The sequence below is a fragment of the Lactuca virosa genome, chromosome 2, assembly GCF_052849685.1.
Source record: "Lactuca virosa cultivar CGN04683 chromosome 2, Lactuca_virosa_CGN04683_v6, whole genome shotgun sequence".
Taxonomy (NCBI): Eukaryota; Viridiplantae; Streptophyta; class Magnoliopsida; order Asterales; family Asteraceae; genus Lactuca; species Lactuca virosa.
In genome coordinates, this window is record NC_136427.1 from 127890496 (window position 1) to 127913128 (window position 22633).

Sequence of the window (22633 nt, forward strand, 5' to 3'; positions counted from 1 at the left end):
GTTTTTGCCGTCTGGTTTGGGGGTGTGACATGTAGGGTGTAGTTCTTGACCTTTGAAATGTTGAGCACCTCAAGTGTGATGCCTCTAATGTGTCACAAACACCAAATGCAAGAGGAGGCTTGAGAGAATAAGTTACTTAGCACAAAATCAATATCACTCTCCTACAATGATGGTGTAACCGATTTTGGTTCTAGGGGGTCCTTTTATAGTGTAGCAAATGCTAGGGTTACACCTTGCAAACCCTAATGACCTTTCATATTACTTAGGTTCGATGGGTTAAACCTTCATGGACTATCCATGGACTATCTCATTGGTTTAGCCCATCCTAAATAACCATTGATCATTAGCCCACACTATAAGAATCATTGATTTACATAATCAATCCCCACACATTTAATTAGTCTCTTTTAATCACAAAATTAATTCCAAATTAATTCATGTTCAATACTAATTAAATAATATGATTTCTCAATTAATATATTATACTTATAATATATTAATAAATCATAAATAACCTTATTCTAAAAAGTCCATCCTATCAAATCGTACTGGTGAAGGCAACCCAAAAGGATCATGCTACTATCGGGTCAAGTACATCCCAATTATAGTTATAGGATTAGACACCTAATCCAAAAGAATGATCATCTAACACCAAAACACAGTAAAGTTTATAATGTTACTAATCTAACCTTAGATTATTGATCAAACACTAGTCATAATTACCAATGATTATGGACAACTATGATTCTAATTAACAAAGTTAGAATGGTCATTTAAACACTATTAATTCAACAATAGAAAATAAAGTAACGATCTTTAAAATATATGGATCTTCAATCAAACTTGACAAAATAAATTAAACATGAATAATTAATACAAATAGAAAATTAACCCATAATCTCAACGATTCATCTAATTTAAACACAAGCCAATATGATTTTAAGCCCTAAATCAGAAAGTAAAAATAGTAGGAAAACAATCGGAATGCTAATCATGTTCAGAATAGAAAACCGAACGATTCTCATCGTGAATCAGCTTTCGAATCCGTAAGATTTGTGCTCTATATCAGCTTAACGTCTCTCTGTCCCCCTTCTATACTCTCAAAATCGCAACTATGAGATTCTGTATTGCACAAGTGTTAGGTCATATTTTGTTGGTTTGAGCTAGGCATTCTTTTATATAGGTTGTGTATGTATTTGTTCATGTATTTGTAAGTGTTTACGGTTGGGTTGGTGTTTGCGGTTGGGTGTGTTTACGACTGTAAACTCGTTTGCGGCTGTAAACACGTTTACGGCTGTAAACGTGTTTGCAGCCGCTATTCCCTATATATAGTGTCAGTAGTTGTCAGAGTTCTAGAGCAGTTTACATTCGTATGTGTGTGTTTCCGAGTCCATTGTACCAGACATTTGCAGCCAATATAAACGTGTGCAATTTGGATCGTTCTTAATTCTACCCCTTCTTGTTTTATCATTTGAGCTTGTTCTTTGAGTTGATCACTAGTTGGTTCTTAGTTTCTGGGGAGTTACAATTGGTATCAGAGCCAATCTAGTGTCAAATCTGAATCAAGCTTAGTTTACAGCTCAGTTTACGGCTGTAAACGCATCCATTTTTGGTGATTGTTCAAGCTTCTTATTGCAAATCTTCATTGTTGCTGCTGTTGCTGCTTGGTTTCTGCTACTGATTGTGAATTCAAAATTAAAAGAATCAAAATCTGCGTTATTGTCAAAAATCTGAACGTTTGCGGTTGAAGTCTGATCATCAGTTTACAACTGTAAACTAATTACCGGCTGTAAACGCTCATTTTCAGTTGTAAACCATTCCTGACTGTAAACCAGTTTACGACTGTAAACCCTCATTGGCAGTAAACCTCTCTCAGGTGTAAACCCTTTGCGGTTGTAAACCTTTCATAGCTGTAAACCTCTCTCGGTAGGGATTCTCTTTGATTTTTGAACAAGTTTATTTTTGATTAAAATTAAAAAAAATGAAACCACAAAACAATGAAATTCATCAGGAGTTGGATTCGATCATGGGAACTACCACAAGAATTCCACGTTTACTGTCTACCGAAGGATTTCCTGAATGGAAATACAGAATCGAAAAATATATCAAAATGAAAGATTTCAAAGTTTGGTGCAGCATTATTAGAGGTCCTGTTAGGATTACCACTACTCTTGAGAATGAAGTTATAATTTACAAACCAGTGAAAGACTACACGGATGAGGACTTTGAAAAAATTGAGGAACAAGAAAAGGCTTTGGCAACTCTGACTACGGTTCTATCACATGATATTGATCAAGGCTTCAGAGAATATGAATCAGCTAAGGAACTGTGGGAAGCATTGATTGAGGTTTATGAGGGTAATGATGACATGAAGCAGAGTAGACAAGACATGCTTCGTCAAAAGTTCAACTTGTTTAACCATGTTCTTGGGGAATCTCTTGAGGCTCAACTCCAACGATTCATTACACTCACCACCGAAATGAGCACAACGGGAATTTCTGTACCACGATCTGAGATTAACAAGAAACTGTTGAATTCTCTTCCTAAGTCATGGGACATGAACGTTTCTGTAATCAAGAAAACCACAGATCTCAGCTGACTCACTCTGGTGGAAACGATGGTTATCATTAAAGCTTGTGATCTAGATGATAAGCAACGCGAGATAAACCATGTGAACTCCTACTCCACAGCAAATCTAAGCATTTCATCAAATAATGCCTTCTCTTCATTTACTGTCCCACAGAATCAATCTTTCACCATTCCAAAGAATCATGCAATTCCTCAAACCCACACCATTCCACCAACCATGCCTTATCAACACTCTTATCAACACCCTGCCTCTTCATCAAAAGCTCTTATCACCACTTCAGCTCCCAAAGAAGCTGAAGAGAATATGGCTCTAGCCTCTGGTCTAGTAAATTGCTACAATGCCTTCGTGGCTGGAGACTTGCCTCCCCAAATTTCATTTGTTGATCTTGACCAAATTCATCCTGAGGATGTGAAGGAAATGGATATTACCTGGCAGATTGCAATGGTGGTATTCAGGGCTAAACAGTTTTCCAAGAATACAGGGAAAAACAACTAGGGCATGAATGTTGATAAGAAGGTTGGGTTCAACAAAGGAAAGCTGAGATGTTTCAACTGTCACGAGCCAGGGCACTTTGCTCGTGATTGTCCAAAGCCAGATAGAAGAAAGAACCATGATAGGTCAATGGTACCAGTGATGAACAACATAGGAACAACATCCAACAGTGAAACTGCAAATTTAGCAGGGGTGGCTAAGACATTTGGCTGGGAATATCAAATTCAAGCATTGAACATTTCAGGACCTGAGAATGCTCACCTGGCACAGATTAGTGAATCTCCTGAAGAAAATGCTGAAGAAGATCCTGAATCCGAAATTATGCAGCTACAGTTTGCCTTCATGGTATCTACCACTTATGAGCCTGAGAAGAACGAGATCAGTGACAATTCTTGTTCTCAAAAATGCATTGATACTGTTAAGTTTTTGCGTGAACAAATTGATTTATTGCGTAGAGAAAATGAGGACCTTAAGTACGAAGTCTATACCCTTAGGAAAGGTCAATTAGAAGCTAAAACCAAAGACTTTAGGAAACTTCATGAGGGTATAGTAATAAATGTGTGAATTATGATTATGTTAAGGAACAACTTGCTGGTTTGACAACTGAACTTGACACATTGAAAAACAAGTTTGAAAATGCAGATTTTAATTTCAGAAAATTTGATGTGTCAAGTGAGAAAGTCGAGTCCATGATTGAAAAACAATTGAAGTTTAAGGCTAATCAGAAAAAGGGTCTACGGTATGATAGTGTTCCACCTCCTTTTAACCTTACTTACACTAACATTCTTCTATCTAAAGAAGAAATAGAAAGAGAAGCAAATCTTCAGTATGGCAAACTTGTTGTGGTGTAACATCCGGACGTTTAGGTATATTATTGTGTGATTAATCTTGAGATTCATGGAGTGACTCGGCAAGTTGTGAGTCCAACTCGTCGAGTAGAGTCGAGTGTCCACGTGGGATTAATGAATGGACTCGACGAGTCAGAAGGCCGATTCGTCGAGTAGGTGTTGGGCAGAGAAACCCTAATTTCCTGGGGTTGGGGCCTATATAAGGGAACTTATAGCCCCATTTGCGCCTCACCAGTCACCCTACTTCCTTGAGAGAAACCCTAATCGTCCATTTGAGCTAGAGAGTGAGAAAGAGGTTAATCTTGTGGATTTTAGTGCATTGTTGAAGGAGAAGTGGAGAGCATCAAAGCTTGGCTCAAGAGGAGGCTTTGGATCTAGAGGTTTTTCAGAGTTTTGCTTCAGTTGGAGGTAAAAAGATGCTAACTTGGTGATCTCCTTATGAAGATTTTGGTTTAGGGAAGTTTCTAGAGTTTCTCCCATTCTTTTTGGTGTCATTATGATCTTTGAGCATGATTGAGCTTGAAACCTCAGATCTGAGTTGTAGGAGGCCTTGTGGGCCCAAAGACCCGAACTTTATTGAGTTAGAGACAACACCTTGAGCATGTAACCTTTGCTAGAACTAGTATTGGCATTATGGAGCAAGTATGCCATGCATGAACGTAAAGATCGAAGCTTTACGTGACATTCGAGCCTTGGGAGGCTAGATCTAGAGTTTAGGGCAGTAGATCTTCCTTAAAACGTCTGAATGAGAAAATAGACTGAAGGGACTCGCCGAGTCCATGAACTGACTCGACGAGTCGGTTAGGGTTTGTCCCGATGAGTTTGATCATGCGATAACCTGGCGAGTTGGGGGTCAACTCGACGAGCTGAGCTGGACTTTCTTGAGACTTCTGAGGAAAGGAGGAGACTCGACGAGTTGCATGAGTGCACTTGACGAGTCGGGTTAAACAAGGACTGTTGACTCAAGTTTGACTTCTAGTTGGTCAAACCTGAGTAATGGAGACCATTGAAGGGTAAAATGGTCTTTTACCCACTTCCGGAGTTAGATAGAGAAATAGTAACCCTTGGTTTACTTAGATTTGAGAATCAAGTGTTAATTAGAGAATATTTACCCTATGTGTTAGGCGGTGGCTAGTTCGAGATTCGAGTACAAGGATAATTGCTTGTGTGCCTTGAGGTGAGTCTTCTCACTATACTTTACCATGAGTGGTATTTGTGTGTGACTGAGATATCTTATGTGCTTATCTGTGTATTGTGATATCCTGCATTATTTCTTTGTGATTTATGTTGTGTATTACTCAGTGCTTACAGAGTTAGGACCGGAGGGTCCACAGTGTTAGGATTGGAGGGTCCATCAGAGTTGTGGGACTGGAGGGTCCCACTGAGACACATTGACCAGAGGGTCTTACAGATTTATAGCCTCGAGTGGCTAATATGTTGTATGTGGTATTTTGGGGAACTAACTAAGCTTCGTGCTTACCGTGTTATGTGTTATGTGTTTCAGGTTCTTATCAGCATCGCGGGAAGGCGTCGGCTTGATTGTACACACCAGAGAAAGAGTCATGTTTTGAGGATCCTGGATTATTAATGAAATAATTATGGAGTTGTGTTTTGTCAATTAAATAAATGGAATTTTTGTGAAATGTGTTATGAGAATTATGTGATTTTTAAATGAAAATTTTGTTTGAAAATTTACGGTGTTACAAGTGTGTATCAGAGCCTTGGTTTGATGGATTCGCATACACCTTCGTGTATGTCTGGACTCAAACTGAGGATTTGAGAAAGATTTTCAAAAGAGATAAATTTTTCTAAAATGAGAAAGAGTTTAAGAGAAAACGAGATGGAGCAGTGTGTACAATCAGCCAGAGCCCAAACGGTGATTTCCCAAAATACCCTTACTTTTGTGCTATGAGATATTTATGAGATATTTTATGAGATATTATGCATGGTAGAGATAGGCTAGGTATTTCATATTTTAGGACTAGAGTTGCCCGATTTGTGATGCCTTAGCCTAGGAGTTCCTGCTATCTGTGATGTGATTTTGAGTATGTGCTGAGTAAGAGTATCTAGCAGGAATCACCTAGAGAGAGTTCTGAGTCGAGAGATACCTAGATGAGCATTTAAGGAGTCTACTGAGAAGAGTAGTTAGATACCTCAAGAGGTAGGATTGCCTGAGTCGGCGATGACTTTTGAGTTGTGAATAGAGCATGAGGAATTATATGCCAGAGTGGCCTTATGTTTCAGTGGAGGTTATTTGATGCCCGAATGTTGCTTGCTTCGTGCTTTGTGGAACTCTTGATGATGGGAGTCAGCTACTAAGTGGATATGATGATATTCAGGAGGTAGATGGTTGGCATCATGAGGAGTTCCTCAGCAGCTGATGGCAGAGGAGTGTGAGAACCTATGAAGGGCCTAAGGAGTGACTTTAGTCAGATGAGTACGCTGATAAGAGGGGACTTTTCGCTAGAGAGCGACAAGGTATAACGGGATTGGTGATCGGGAAGGTTGAGCAGCTACTTAGGAAATCTGGGACGATCCGTGTGGAAAGTATGGGTAGATGTGGCAGGTAGTATGGGCCCGTACTACTGAAAGCAGACGACCCATACTCAAAACAGGGAGAATTCCAGAGGTTCTAAGTAGTAGATTGAGAAGAGAGATAACATGGTTCGAGTACCATGATTCGTAGCAGATTGAGAAGAGAGATAACATGGTTCGAGTACCATGATTCGTAGCAGAATGAGAGGAGAGATAACATGGTTCGATTACCATGATTCGTAGCAGATTGAGAAGAGAGATAACATGGTTCGGTTACCATGATTCGTAGCATATTGAGAGTTGATCACATGGTTCGAGTACCATGATTTGTGGCAGTTAGTGCTTTTGGTTTTACCAGTTATCCCGTTGTGATTGATTAGACCGAGATCAGATGTGATAGCGTGTGGGGCCCGAGGGCCATGTCGAGCGAGTTTTTAATGAAGCCTAGCTTGAAAGGGAAATCGAGTTAGTTTCTGGAGATTTATTTGGTGAAATGCCAGTTGGAGTTGCAAAACTCAGGGATGAGTAGAGGTGATGCTTATTGGAGGATCGCTGTCTGAGTTGAGCAATCGACCGATAGATGAGACGTCACCTTCTGAGACAAGAGTTGCGTTGTCCCCATTTCTGGGAGAAGCGAAGGAGATAAGAGTTTCCGGTTTCAGAATTGGAGGTAAACCCCATGTGGTAGCATAGGGTTGCAACCTTTCACCAGAGTATTTGGACAGTATGTTTGCTGCGAGGTAGTCCTTAGGCCACGAGAGAACTATTAGTGGAGACTGAGATGAGGACAAAGAGATGCCTTAGTCGAGTTAAGTATGTTTTTAGCAGCGGTTCCAAGTGATCAAGAGGATTATATTGGGGCAAAGGCCCTCGTCGTTATGCTGTGTATCGACCACGAGAGTGAGGTCTCGTCCTTTGATGATGATTTCCGTATTGGGAGGCTGTTCGAGGAGTCAGAGACAAGGTGGGTAATAGTGCATTATTTCCGGACCGAGAGTTAGGATTATTTCGGAACAGTTGGGGTATCCGACGGTGTGTCGGTCTGAGGCTCCGAGATGACTAGCGACAGTCACGTCGAGAGGATTCTGAGATTTTTGTCTGGGTTACGGGATATTTGGAGTTGCTTGGGTTCCATTGGGAAGATCATTGATGTGACTACGTGGTACGTTCCAAGAGTTTAAGTATGATGTACCCGATGAAACAGTCTATGCAATAGACTGTTGGTATACCAATTGGTGATGGTTCGAACCCTGAGGGGGGGGGGGGAGAACTGAATACTTTATTGAGAGTATCATAGATTTGTTCAAGAGCAGTTAGAAGACTGGATATAGTGACCTGCGGTATGGATACATGAGACCATGGTTATTGGTGGTCGAGGCAAGGTGCAGAGCGAGATAATGCATGTTGTACGTGTTAAGGAAGGGATGAGTGTCTCCACGACAGGTATCCGTTGGTCAGAAACCTTGTGGTGGTGAGGGGTTCTTCAAGGTTGTAATGGTAAATTCGAGGTGGTTGGCTCGTATGGATAGTTTCGGCAGTTGAGAATTTCTGGTTCGATGTATGGGTTGTGATTGGGCAACCAACTTCAGGTTCAGTATGTGTATTCTTGCATGGGTTTTGAGCAATAGAGGAGGGAGTTTCGAATTGTCGTCAACGTGTTCTGAGTCATTGACGATTCCTCCATGTTTCAATTGAGAGTCGGAATAATCCGAAGTTACGAATTGTGCGAGAGGAAGATCGGTGGTGGTGTCGAGATTTTGGATGGATACATTGCGGTATCCGAGTATGATGCCATGGGTGGTGGACCAGTGGTTGAGGCAAGACATCGTGAGATGCTGTGATGGTGTACCGAGGTACCCGAGTGATTTATTGTTCCAGTGGGAACCCAACAGTTAATTGTCGTCAGAGTGGGACTGTCTAAGGGTGTATCTATGCTGAGAAGAGTGCCTTGCCTACGAGAACTTACGTCAGGAGTGGTGGTGCATAAACTGAGTAGGTGTGTGCACTTATCTATGTTGGGTTGTGGGGCATGAGTTAGTGAACTCAGTGTAGTGATGACTTGATGATGAGATTTTGAGGTGATAAGAGAGCGAGTGGATCCGAGTGGGGGTAGTCACTTAGGATTATCAGGTAAAAACCATGGAGTGAGCCCATGGCGATTCAGTGAGTAAGAGAGTGTTGTAAGACTACGGGGAGTCGTAGCATCTGATATGGGCTTATTTAGTCATAGAAATCATTCATTATCTTATTAATTATTGTTGATTTTATATCATTTTATGGACAAAAGGTACTTAATTAGCTTAATATTTCAATTTCAGCAATAAAAGACATGCTCGGGTGGAAAAGGAAGCGGAACTAGCGATTGGAAGCTTGGATCTTGGATTTTGAAGAAAGAAGGATGTTGCTGGACAGCTTGACCCCTCGTCAGTGTTTTGGCCATATCTCATGAACTGTAACTCCGATTGACGAGATTCAAATTGTTCTGAAAACTAGACACAATTTCGGACGACTTCCGTGTTTTGTGAAAATGCTGATTCCAAACGGACTCGGCGAGTAGGGTCGACTACTCGACGAGTCGTATCGAACTTTCGCGATTCTGGACGCGCTGACTTGCCGAACACGGGTTTTAAGTGACGGACTCGCCGAGTAGGTCACTGGACTCGCCGAGTAGCCTCTGTTTTGTGAAAATCTATATAAAGGGACTTTCAGATCGATAACCTAGCATATAGAGGAACCCTTGGAGGCTAAGATACGATTGAAAGCGCTGGTGAAGCTCTGGAAAGTGAAGAATCAACCCTACATTCGATTTTGAGGAGAATTAAGGCAAAATCAAGTTTACTCTTTACCTAATCTCTTGTTTGAACTATGTTTTTACCAATTGATTTCGTTTTTGAGTGTTTTACTGCCTTAATCATGAGCTAAAACCTTTTAGCTTCTGTTTGGGGAGACAATGTTGAAACTATGGTTTGATTAATGGTAGGATTGATTTAATATTGGTGATTTTGTTGATTCTAGCTTGTTAAAGAACCTTATGTGTGAATGATAACTAATTTTCTGTTAATAGGAAGATAATTAAATAGTATGAACATCTTTTAATTATCAACCCCATATGTTTATGTAACCACTTTATCATATGTCTAGGACTAACGAACGTGAAACTAGAATTAATAAGAAAAATTAGGTAAATTCATGTGTGAGCTTGTTTGATGACCATCAGCAAGAGGTTAACTAAAGGACCAATTTAGTTAGCTATTACAAGTCTAAATTAACCCGAATAAATAATCTAGTGAATTAAATTAAATTAGACAACTGATCACTGTTTGAGTTAGTTTGTTTTCTAAGGATTATCGTAGCGAACGCAAGGCTAATCACTTGAATCGGTAGCCAATAGAAGAATTAATCCATTGCACTATTACCATAATATCAACCATAGGATCAATTGAGTTGAACTAAACAGAAGTTCCCTTCGTTATTGAATTTAGTTGAATCTTTGCTTATCTAGTTTTTAGTTAAGTAGTCTAAGTATTAGTTGTTTAAGTTTCTAGTCTTGCAAAACTAGAGAAACCCCCTTTCTATTACTTGTTTTATTTAGATAATATTAGCATTTCTTTTAATTGTTTACCGTTCCCTGTGTTCGATACCCTACTTACCTGAACTAAACTGCTAATCGATAGGTACACTGCCTTTCGTGTGTTCGTCTTTGTGTTTAAGTTAGTAGGATTAAAACTAGTTGGTTTTACACACATCAGCATCCATGACCCAGCGAGAGAGTATCGTGATACTGCGGGGAGCCGTGGTATTCACTAGCCAGCAAGAGAGTATCGTGATACTGCGGGGATCCGTGGTATTCACTAGTCAGCGAGAGAGTATCGTGATACTGCAGGGAGCCATGGTATTCACTAGTCAGCAAGAGAGTGTCGTGATACTGCGGAGGGCCGTAGTATTCACTGGTTAAAGGGAGAGTGTTGTGATACCGCGGGGAGTCGTAGTATTCACGAGTCAGTGAGAAAGTGTCATAGGCCTGCGGGGAGCTGTAGCCTTCACGGGATAGTGAGAGGGAATGTTATGATACTATGGGGAGCCGTATTATTTGCTAGTCAGAACATCACCCAAAAGAGTTTTTAGGCTTGGGTAGCCTTATTCTTTGAGTTTTAGGGAACCTGGAGGTCGGACCAGGGGTGAGACTGGGGTCTCCTTAATGATCGGGAATCGTTATTTTCTGAGTTAAGGTGTGGTTATCACAATCAGAAGGGATTAGAGAAGTGATGTACGCGTGAGTTGCGGGTCATGGGTCGTGAGTTTAGTGCTTCATTGGGACGAGTGGTTCCAATTCTGAGTCTGACCAGACTCTCGAGTTAGAGTTTGGCTCTAGTGATGTATTGAGTAGATGAAATGAAATTCCAGATCCAGAGAAGGGGTTCCATTTTGAGGGGCATTGTTTGTCATATGATGACTTAGGCCTGAGTGGGTCAGTTCGTTGGTACGGGAGGTATCGCGAGACGCATGGAACCAATGAGTAGTAGACGACAGAGGTCAGGGTGAGATGGTCTTCGGTTGGGATTGTAGTAATTGCCCGGGGTAAAGTGGACTTTGTAACTTGTGTGTCACACTGGGCCGAGATAGTTGGTGTGGGAAGGAAGTCAGTGAGACATGTTGAGGTATGCAATGGGTAACCTTTGGAGGTTCAACTGCTAGGTCGGGAGATGACCTGGTGCTCAGTGTGGAAAGGGATATTGGAGAAGGGAGCTGGGGTTTATGATTGTTGGATGTTAGAGGATAATTCTGAACAAACATGATCATTGTCTTGTGTCTGAGGACAGGGTGTTGAGAGTTCATTGTTCAGATGGGTTTTGATTGCAGTGCAGTAGATGGGTCCCTGGTGTGATGTGATCCTTTCATTCTTTGGAGTATGATCTGAATTGCTTAACATGTCTGGTATGAGTGATCGGTAGTCAATTTTTGGGCATTGACTTGTTTTATCAGTCGCAACGAGAGAATCAGAGGGGCAGTGAGTTGTCAGGGTCTGTTATTCGTGGAGCGAATAACCTGGTGATATCTTGAGAAGATGATCTGGCAGTGAGACAGGCCACTAGATTTTCCAGATTCTGGAGAGTCAGAAGGGTTATCGTAGCTGCAGAAGGGTCTGTCCTTTTCTGAGTGGGAGTTCCTGTTTGGATTTAGGTGTCCATGAAGGGAGATAGTTGTGTGGTATGAGATCCTTTCAGTGGTGCTTTTCGGTTATTGGGTTCGACCTATGTGTTGTTGAGGAGCGATTTCGAGTGCGAAATCAAATTCAAGTGGGGGAGAATTGTAACATCCGGACTTTCAGGTATATTATTGTGTGATTAATCTTGAGATTCATGGAGTGACTCGGCGAGTTGTGAGTCAAACTCGTCGAGTAGAGTCGAGTGTCCACGTGGGATTAATGAATGGACTCAACGAGTCAGAAGGTCGACTCGTCGAGTAGGCGCTGGGCAGAGAAACCCTAATTTCCCGGGGTTGGGGCATATATAAGGGAAATTATAGCCCCATTTGTGCCTCACCAATCACCCTACTTCCTTGAGAGAAACCCTAATTGTCCATTTGAGCTAGAGAGTGAGAAAGAGGCTAATCTTGTGGATTTTAATGCATTGTTGAAGGAGAAGTGGAGAGCATCAAAGCTTGGTTCAAGAGGAGGCTTTGGATCTAGAGGTTTTTCAGAGTTTTGCTTCAGTTGGAGGTAAAAAGATGCTAACTTGGTCCTCTCCTTATGAAGATTTTGGTTTACGGAAGTTTCTAGGGTTTCTCCCATTCTTCTTGGTGTCATTGTGATCTTTGAGCATGATTGAGGTTGAAACCTCGGATCTGAGTTGTAGGAGGCCTTATGAGCCCAAAGACCCGAACTTTATTGAGTTAGAGACAAGACCTTGAGCATGTAACCTTTGCTAGAACTTGTATTGGCATTATGGAGCAAGTATGCCATGCATAAACGTAAAGATCGAAGCTTTACGTGACATTCAAGCCTTGGGAGGCTAGATCTAGAGTTTACGGTAGTAGATCTACCTTAAAACGTCTGAATGAGAAAACAGACTGAAGGGACTCGCCGAGTCCATGAACTGACTCGACGAGTCGGTTAGGGTTTGTCCCGATGAGTTTGATCATGCGATAACTCGGCGATTTGGGGTCAACTCGACGAGCTGAGCTGGACTTTCTTGAGACTTCTGAGGAAAGGAGGGGACTCGACGAGTTGCATGAGTGCACTCGACGAGTCAGGTCAAACAAGGACTGTTGACTCGAGTTTGACTTCTAGTTGGTCAAACCTGAGTAATGGAGACCATTGAAGGGTAAAATGATCTTTTACCCACTTCTGGAGTTAGATTGAGAAAGAGTAATCTTTGGTTTACTTAGATTTAAGAATCAAGTGTTAATTAGAGAATATTTACCCTATGTGTTAGGCGGTGGCTAGTTCGAGATTCGAGTACAGGGATAATTGCTTGCGTGCCTCGAGGTGAGTCTTCTCACTATACTTTACCATGAGTGGTATTTGTGTGTGACTGAGATGTCTTATGGGCTTATCTGTGTATTGTGATATTCTGCATTATTTCTTTGTGATTTATGATTACTCAGAGCTTACAGAGTTAGGACCGGAGGGTCCAAAGAGTTAGGACCGGAGGGTCCATCAGAGTTGTGGGACTGGAGGGTCCCACTGAGACACATTGACCAGAGGGTCTTACAGAGTTATAGTCTCGAGTGGCTAATATGTTGTATGTGGTATTTTGGGGAACTCACTAAGCTTCGTGCTTACCGTGTTATGTGTTATGTGTTTCAGGTTTTTATTAGGATCGCGGGAAGGGGCCGGCTTGATTGTGCACACCAGAGAAAGAGTCATGTTTTGAGGATCCTGGATTATTAATGAAATAATTATGGAGTTGTGTTTTGTCAATTAAATAAATGGAATTTTTGTGAAATGTGTTATGAGAATTATGTGATTTTTAAATGAAAATTTTGTTTGAAAATTTACGGCGTTACATGTGGTGGTGCCAGAAAGTAGTTCTAGGGTAAAAGATACTAATGCTTCTATTTCACATGCAGATTTACCCTTAGATCAAGGCAAGCAAGCAACTGGAGAATGTTTTTCTGATAATAATGTTGTGTTGCAATCTGATGTTTCTGTTATGAACACTGATGTTTTTGTTTCAAATTTCAAAATTAATGTCTTGGTTTCTGATGATGTTGTTGTGAACACTGATGATTCAGATGTTTTTGATAAGTGTGGTGATGTATCTGATAAATCTAAATCTCATTAATCTGTCACTGGCACATACACGCCAACTAACCCTGTCACATAGTCTGAACCATGCACTTGCACTTCTGGGAAAAGTAAAGAATTCAATAAAGACACAAAATCAGGAAAGAGCGGTACCAGTTCCTATATGAAGAAACAAACATGTTTCAATTGTGGAGTTCCTGGTCATATAGCACGAAACTGTCCAAACCGTGCATTTGTTCCTTTTTATACACAAAGGGGAGTGAATGAGTCACGAGGAAGATCTCTTAAGAGAAAATCCTCGAGATCTCATTCAGTTGATGGTGATTGGAACATCAATAATGAAAGAAAACGGGCTGATCTTGAAAAGAACAAACAGGTTTTAAACAAAAATTCAACGGGTACTTTAACGAGACCGAAAATGATTAAGCCAAGATCGGTTTCGTCAAAAGCATCCTCTGGGTCTTCGGCTAATCTTAGATGGAAACCCAAACGATCAAAACCAAAGAAAAATATTTCGAAAACACCTGGAAATGTTTCTAAACATAATTAAAAATGGGTGCCCAAAAACTCAAATGTCCAATCACCTCAACGTCCTTTATGTGCATCTGGTAATCAATCTGATTCAAAATGTGAAAAAGTCAATTTTGTTGCTAACAAGGGAAAACCCAATGTCTCTATGACCTGGGTCCCAAAATCTAATTAATCCTGCTCATCGTGCAGGAACAGCTACGGAGGAATATCGTCAGACCTTGGTATGTCGATAGTGGTTGTTCCAGGCACATGATAGGATACATCTCCCAATTGCAAGACATTCAGAATTTTAATGGGGGGTTTGTTTCCTTTGCGGAAGGAGAAGGAGGAAAGATCACTCAAAAGGGTACAGTGACAAATGGTGTGCTTAGCTTTGAGAACATTAACTATGCTCCTGAGCTGAAACACAGTCTGTTGAGCGTATCTCAGATATGTGATAAAGGCTACTCGACTCAATTTACGAATAAAGAGTGTCTCATTCTAAAGCCCGGAATCATCATACCTGAATAATGGATTTTGGTTCGATCTGAATGAGAAGGGAATGCCTATGTTATCGACATGAATCATAACATTCCCGAACAAATCACTTGTCTTTTCTCTAAAGTCTAAGAACACAATGCCATGCTCTGGCACCGTCGTCTCGTCCATGCTAATGCCAAGAACCTCAATCGCCTTGCTAAAAATGAGATTGTGCGCGGTCTTCCCATCAAGGACTTCATAATCTTTGAAAAGTGTGTGGCGTGTGCTCAGGGCAAGCATCATCGCAAGCCACATTTGCCAAAGACGGTCAATTCAATCAACAAGGTTCTTTAATTGTTGCATATGGATTTGTTTGGTCCAGTCAACGTTCTCAGCATCCACAAGAACTCTTATTGTCTTATTGTGATTGATGATTACTCTCGTTTCACATGAGTTTTCTTTCTATCCAAAAAGAGTGGGATTGCTAACTTGATCAAGAAGTTCATTATGATGATTGAGAATCAGACGAATAAAAAGGTGAAGGCGCTCCGAACTGATAATGGCACAGATTTCAAGAATGTTGTTCTGGATTACTTCTGTGCAGAAAAGGGAATCTTGCGTCAGTACAGTTCTGTTCGGACACCACAACAAAACGGTGTTTCAGAACGGAGAAAGCGTACTCTGATGGACGCTGCAAGGACGATGCCTTGTGATTCCAAATTGTCAGTCTTCTTCTGGGCTGAGGCAATCAACACGGCTTGTTACGTTCAGAATCGAGTCCTGATCAACAAAGCTCAGATGAAGACCCCGTACGAGATATTATACAATCACAAGCCATCGGTTGCTTATTTCAGAATATTTTGATGTCCTTACACCCTTCTTCACCTCGAATCTAACCCCATGTTCAATGCAAAGCCCGATGACTGCTATTTTGTGGGATACGCCGCACGCACTACTTACCATGTATACAACAAAGCCACCAAGAAAATTGTGGAATCTTATGATGTGCATTGGCTGGAAGAGAATGAGACAGATGCGAGAGTTGGACCTGACTGGTTATTTGATTATGCATCATTGTTTAAATCCTTTAATGTGTATTTTGATATGTTTCAGGTTCTTGCTCACGCTCAAGTACAGTTGTTGAATATGAAGAGGAATATGTTGTGTACAGACCACCCCTGATGACTCCCGCGTCCCCTAGAGTGGATGAAGCTGCTCCAAGTACTTCCTCAAGTTCTCTAAGTCAAGAAATCTATTTTGATTCTAAAGCTACTCCTCTTACTCCTGCTGAAAGAAAAGTCATGTCAAGGGATACTTCCGATGCTAATCAATCGTTCATGGAACTTCTCTTTCCTGAACTGATTTCAAATTAATACTTGGCAAGTACCTCTCACAATCCTAGATCGTCTGAGGCGAGTGATTTAGCTAAAGATAGATTCTTCAATATCAACACACTTCCAGTCTCAGTCGATGATATCATCCATGAAATCCCAACAAGAATTCAAAGCGATCATCTGATTGAAAATGTCATCGGCCCACTTGGCGAAGGTGTTAAAACGAGAAGTCAGAGTGGAGATCTCAATACATGTCTCTATTCTTGCTTTATCTCTCAGATTGAGCCTAAAAATGTGGCAATGGCGTTAAATGAACCAAGCTGGATTGATGCGATGCACGAAGAGCTAAATCAATTTGAAAAATTAGGTGCTTGGAAGCTGGTTGAGTAACCAAAAGGCAAGAAGTCTTTAGACACGCGTTGGGTGTTTAGAAATAAGATTTCCGGGGTGATTGTATGTAATAAGGCTAGATTGGTCATTCGTGGATTCATGCAGATCGAGGGTCTAGACTACACAGAAGTATATGCTCCGGTTGCACGTTTGGAAGCCATCCGTATATTCCTTTCATATGCTTCATACATGAACTTTACTTTTTATCAGATGGATGTCAATACCGCCTTCTTGTACGGAGCTATGAAGGAGGAAATTTATGTTGATCAACCTCCTGGGTTTGTCAATTCCAAGTTTTTGAATCATGTCTACAAGTTGGACAAGGCTCTATATGTGTTACATCAGGCTCCCAGAGCTTGGTATGCAACTCTTACATAGCACTTGCTTACGCATGGGTACACTCGAGGGACGATATTAGACCTTATTCATCAAGCATGTGGGTGCAGACCTAATTCTTGTACAAATCTATGTGGACGACATCGTTTTCGGGTCGACAAGTTCCACGCTGTGCAAAAAGTTCGAGACTGTCATGAAGAAAAGATTTGAGATGAATTCGTTGGGTGAAATGACTATGTTTTTAGGGCTTCAAGTTCGACAAGATTCATCCGTAATCTTGTTACATCAAGGAAAATACGTTGAAGACATGTTGGAGAAGTTTGGATTTAAAGATTCAAAGATCGCACTGACTCCAATGGCTGAAAGACCTTTGTTGTCTCCCGGGCCAGAGGGGGAGCCTGTTGATCAGACAGACTACCGCTCGATGATTGGTTCCCTGATGTATCTAACGGTCAGCAGACCCGACATCATGTTTGTTGTCTGTCAATGCGCGCGTTATCAGGCTAATCCTAAACTTTCTCATTTAATTGTTGTCAAAAGAATTTTTAGGTATCTTAAAGGTAGCCCTAAATTGGGTCTTTGGTATCCTAAAAATCCTGATTTCAGTTTATATGCATTTGCTGACAGTAACTATAGAGGATGTGAGCTTGACAGGAAATCAACATCGGGAGGGTGTCAATTTTTGGGAGACCGGTTGGTGTCTTGGCAATGCAAGAAACAACAAACCATGTCAACATCAACAGCTGAGGCTGAATATGTTGCTGCTTCTACCTACTGCTCCCAAGTCATCTGGATTCAGCATCAAATTGTCGATTATTGTTTGAATTTTCTTGAAACTCCAATATTTTGTGACAATGATGTTGCTATCCAAATTGCTAAAAATCCAGTCCAACACTCCAAAAATAAGCACATCGACATCAAGGTTCATTTTATTCGAGATTGTTATGAGCGCTCGAGCATTCTTTTGGAACAAATCCACACTGATAACAATGTGGCGGATTTGTTTACCAAACCTTTCAACAAAGCTCGATTCGATGTGCTTGTAAGCTTTCTAACAATGATCCGTTTTGAAGACTAATTTTTTTTAGGATAGACTTTATTAGTTTAAATTTGCGCATTTTATTTCTTTTCTTTCCCATGCACAAATTTAGGGGGAGAAATAAAAACACAAAAAAATTATAAAAACAAAAACTCAAAAACATTGTCTCATGATGGTTCGTTTGCAGGTGCTTATTTGAGAAGTGATATCAAGCAAGTGATAACGGGAAATTTTAACTTGTGTAAAGTATTGAATCTGAATAGTCTAGGCTCTGTGTTCAATGCGTTGGTAGGCACGAAAGATTCATAATGTCACACCCCCAAACCAAGGATGGCGGAAACGTTCAGGGGTGGCGGACATCATGTATAGTATCACAACAACGAGTATAATAGTGCTCATAGTAAATACAACCATCATAAATATAATTGAAAGAGTTACACCATAGTATGAGTTTACATGTTTCAAAATCAATTACATTATGATGACAAAAATGTATAAATTGACGTCTTGCGTCCCATCCTCAAAAGCAGTTGGTTACCTGTTTCTCTGATTTCCTGAGAATACAAGTAGTTTTGAAAGAGCGTCAACAATTAAGTTGGTGAGTTCATACGCTTTTGGATGAAATGTTGGAAAAACTTTTATATATAAATGTAATTGAATACTCAAGAAAATCCAATATGTTTCTTATACAAGGTCGTGTAGTCTTAAATCCCAAGACTGAGAGTATGTAGTTTTAAATAGATAAAGTCCCTTTTTGTAAGGTAGTATTTTCCCGTAAACTTGAAATGTTGTTAACTCCCTATGTGAGTCATCATAACCATACTATAACTAGAATGAACCTGCTACAACGTTTTTCAGACGTCAAGATCCTATGACTCTTGTCACCCGTAGACCTGCAGGTCCGGATGTAGCTAGCAGCAAGGTGTGGGGTGTCAATCCCAATATAGATCTATACAAAATTATCACGCTCTCCCTACAAGAGATTCTGGTTATAACTTACAGGAATTTTTAACCCGTACTCTAAGAGTACATTTGAAGAATTGTCTCACAACTTACGTTAACAAGTTTACGTGTAGTGTTTGAGTAAAAACCTTTTTCTGTGGCGGGAGTGAAATCTCCCTTTGTGTACTAAATTAGTGATGTGAATTTCATAAACCATACCTATTATAGTTTATCATGTAGTAGTTGAAAATCCAATAGTATTGTGGTGAGACCCTTCATGTGTATGTAATAGTTTAACCAATGCATAACTATACTTATTATATTTCATCTTGCATTATTTGTAATTACAAAGGACCGTTATACTTGATAGAGTATTTTCTGTTATATAAACATATCACAACAGAAAAACACATGCAAAATACGAAGTCATCAAAGGTTACACTTTGCTCAACATGTTACAAAGTGTTATGAAAATTGTAAGTTGTTAACTTGTTCTTAACTTTTCTACACTGTTTTAGAAAAGTCATAGAAACATCATACAAAGTCAAAAACCGAATCTGTAAACTCTGAGAGTTTAGAAAATGCATCTAGTTTATTCATAATTTTTATTATCATTTTTAGAAGTCTCTAACTTGTGTGAAAATGTTCATATTCACAGACTGGTCCGAATTCGTTTCTGAAATGATAGGCAGTTTTGTAAAAATCACCATAAATCGTAGAAATATCGCATGGCAATGTTCAAGTAGTCATTTTAAAGTTATGAACCTGAACTATTTTCATATTAAACAGTTTTGAAAGATATTAAGTTTAAGATGGTGAAAATAGTCCGTGAATGGAACCAAACTTTCCTGTTGAAAGCTGATGTTTGAGTTTAGTTAAGTATTTGGTATTCTAACTTGTATTCTCCCCCTAAAACTTGAAGAAAACATGAAAATGTGGGGGTATGAACTCACCTTGAGTGACCTCTTAGGATGGATGATGGATAAAAGGAGTTTCCAAGTCAAGAACACTTGGGAGATGCTTGTAGATTTGAAGATTCTATGAACAAATATGATGATATTTGTGTAAGGAATCCATGATTTGAGTGGAAATATGTAAGGTAATCAAGTGTAGGATGAAGTTACTTACCAAAATTAGAATGAAAAGCTCAAGAACAGCCTTGAAATCTCGAGTTCTAGAGAGGGAAGGTGAGAGAGAGAGGTGTTTGCTTTTTGGTGAGAGAAAGTGAGTGGAGTGGAAGGAGATATGAGAGTCTCCAGCTTTTGATGAAGCTATGCAGCAAGAGGAGGGGTGTCAAAGGACAAATAGTTGACTAGGTAGGGATGAATAGTGATTGAGGGTGGCCAATAAGTGGGTATGGGAGGTTGCTTGTGTCATAGCTTTATGGAGAAGTCAACACTCCACCTCAAAATCTAACCCACTAGATATTATTCTTAGGCAAATATTTCCCTTAATATGTGTTTAAATTATGAATATATAGGGTCTCTTATGTCAAAATACGAGTTTGGGTGAAAATCCCGCGTTAAAATCACGAAAACCGAGCTTTAAACTAAGTCGGGGTCGAAAATCGGGAAATAGGGGCAAAGCTACAAAAATCCGAGTTCAGGGCCGAAGGTTCGGTCCTTAGGAGCTTAGAACCGAGAGAATGGTTCGGTTGATGGATGAGAGTCGAGAGAAGGGTCCGGTCCGAGTCTCGCAGGCGAAGCCGTTAGAGGGAACCGAAAGCGAAAGTAGGCGAGAAGCGAAGGGTAGCTTGGTCCGAAAAGGGACCTTCGATTGTACAGGTTTCGGGCCCGAACTGGACCTTCAGTTACTTAAGGGAGGTTCGGTTCCTAAGAGGTTTCAGTCCAGGAGGCTTCTTAGGGTTTCGCTTCTTGGGGTTTCGCCTCTATAGAGCTGTTTTTCGCATAAACTTCCCGTTTTGAGTTGTTTTTGACTAAGTTAAGCTTCGGGATGCCCCAAATGATTATAAAAATTTTGGGAGAGATTTGGGAGAGATTTGGGAGATATTTGAGAGAGATTTGAGAGAGGCTTCGTTTGTGACCTTTTTGGATGTTTAGCTTCGCTACGCAAGGTTTGTAAACCCCGTTAAGCCTCGTTATGAATGTTATACGCCCCCGAGGGGGTACAGAATAATGTTTTACCAAGTAGTTTCATCACTTAACCTGATTAGGGTTTGAGAATTCTGAACATATGAATTTTTCAAGTGATAACTTCTTATTAAAATAGCGAGTTGTACAGTAGTAACATAACGTAAACCCGAATATACAAGGTTAATTGAGTTGACCAGTTTGACTTGTTGACTTTATTTGACTTTGACTTGACCAGAAATTGACGGTTGTCACACATAAGGACTTGACGTAAATTGACAATTGAAAGGACTTGACTTTGTGGACCTAGTTAGTTCCGTTTGGTCTGACAATACGACCCTCGGGTAGATTGAGCAGTGAGATATATATGGGAAGGGAAAAGGAGGGACAAATTTTTGATGTATCCAAGATTCCTTTAGATGATCTTTGATAGTAAATATCCGGATTTAGAAAGGAAAGGTGATTCCTTGGATTTGAAATCTTTGGGTGCAAACACATTTGGTTTAATAAAGCAAAACCGCAAGGGTACAAAATTAGTGTTTCAAGGAAAGTACCCGTTGAAGAAATTTGGTCAGTTTGTTGAGATTGGTGAAGCTTCAGAATCAAAAGGTTCCTCCAATGATGAAGATGATGATGTCAGTGTTTCTGATCATAAAGAAGATGATGTTCTTCCTGTTGCAATTATGGCAGAAGAACATGTGCCAGTGACCAATGAAGATGACAATGAAGATGATGATGAGGATGATGATGAGGATGATGAAGGTGATGATGAGATGGGACTAGAGGATGATGTCTTAGTTTTTGATGATGATGAGGATGATGATGATGGAACTGAAGTGGTTGAAGGTGATGATTTATCAGGTTTTGACAATGATGATTTGAACTGAGGATCTCAATTCGTTTTTTATGACATCAATGATGTTGTAAATCCTTCAACGGAGACATGGGGAGATATTAACGTTCCTACAGTGCCACCTCCAACAACTGATCAGATGGCCGAGGTTATTGCTAATCTGGATTCTTCTGCAAGGATTCCTCCCCGAGAAGATGCTACTCCGGTCATTACGTCATCTGAGAGTGATCTTCATGAGACACCAGCCTCCCAGACTCCACTTAAAAGGAGAAGAGTCGATCCAAGGCCGGGAGTGCTTGTTAGGGAACAAGCTCAGGATTTTCAACAGTCTGCTACAGCCGAAACTCCAACCAAACCAAACCACTCTGACAGCCAAACAGTGCATGAGGAGCCCAACACTTCTCGCTCACTTTTTGAAACCAGGAGTTCCTCAGCTCCTGGTGGCTCATCGACTCCCTAACTTACGCATGATGTTGCCTCGGAGAGGCTTGCCAGGTTTTTAGCTCAACAAGATTCTGACCCTGCACCCCAAGGCAAAGGGATATCTATTGGTGCAGGGAGTTCCGGGAAAATTGATCCATTAATTTCCGAGCTTCAAGAAGATATTGGAATCTTAAACCAGAAGATTATCGAGAAAGATATTTTGATAGGAACTCTGGATGTTAGAGTTTTTGATCTTGAAAAGGAAAATCTTGAAAAATCTCAACAAATTTAAGCTCTGCAACTCAATCTTGGCGCTCTATCTGTTGGATACTTTGATTTAAAGAACAAGCTGATTAGTGAATTTGGAGAGAAATTCAAAACATCCATCAGAGACACCAGTGCAGTCGAGACTTCTCCTATGCCCTAGCCTAATCATCCCAACAAGATCCACTTGATGATTCTCCACCTGTGAGAACCACTCGTATTGTTGACCGCTTTGAAGTTGAACCTGCTCAAGCTAAT

General features: G+C 40.4%; 1 protein-coding gene across 1 annotated transcript; it reads left to right on the forward strand.

Annotated features, from left to right (window-relative positions):
- The first annotated feature begins 2110 nt into the window (after positions 1–2110).
- Positions 2111–2599, forward strand: LOC145157749 (uncharacterized). The gene has a single exon (XM_079076744.1). It carries the CDS (start codon positions 2111–2113, stop codon positions 2597–2599), a length of 489 nt encoding a protein of 162 aa, XP_078932870.1.
- The last annotated feature ends 20034 nt before the right edge of the window (positions 2600–22633 follow it).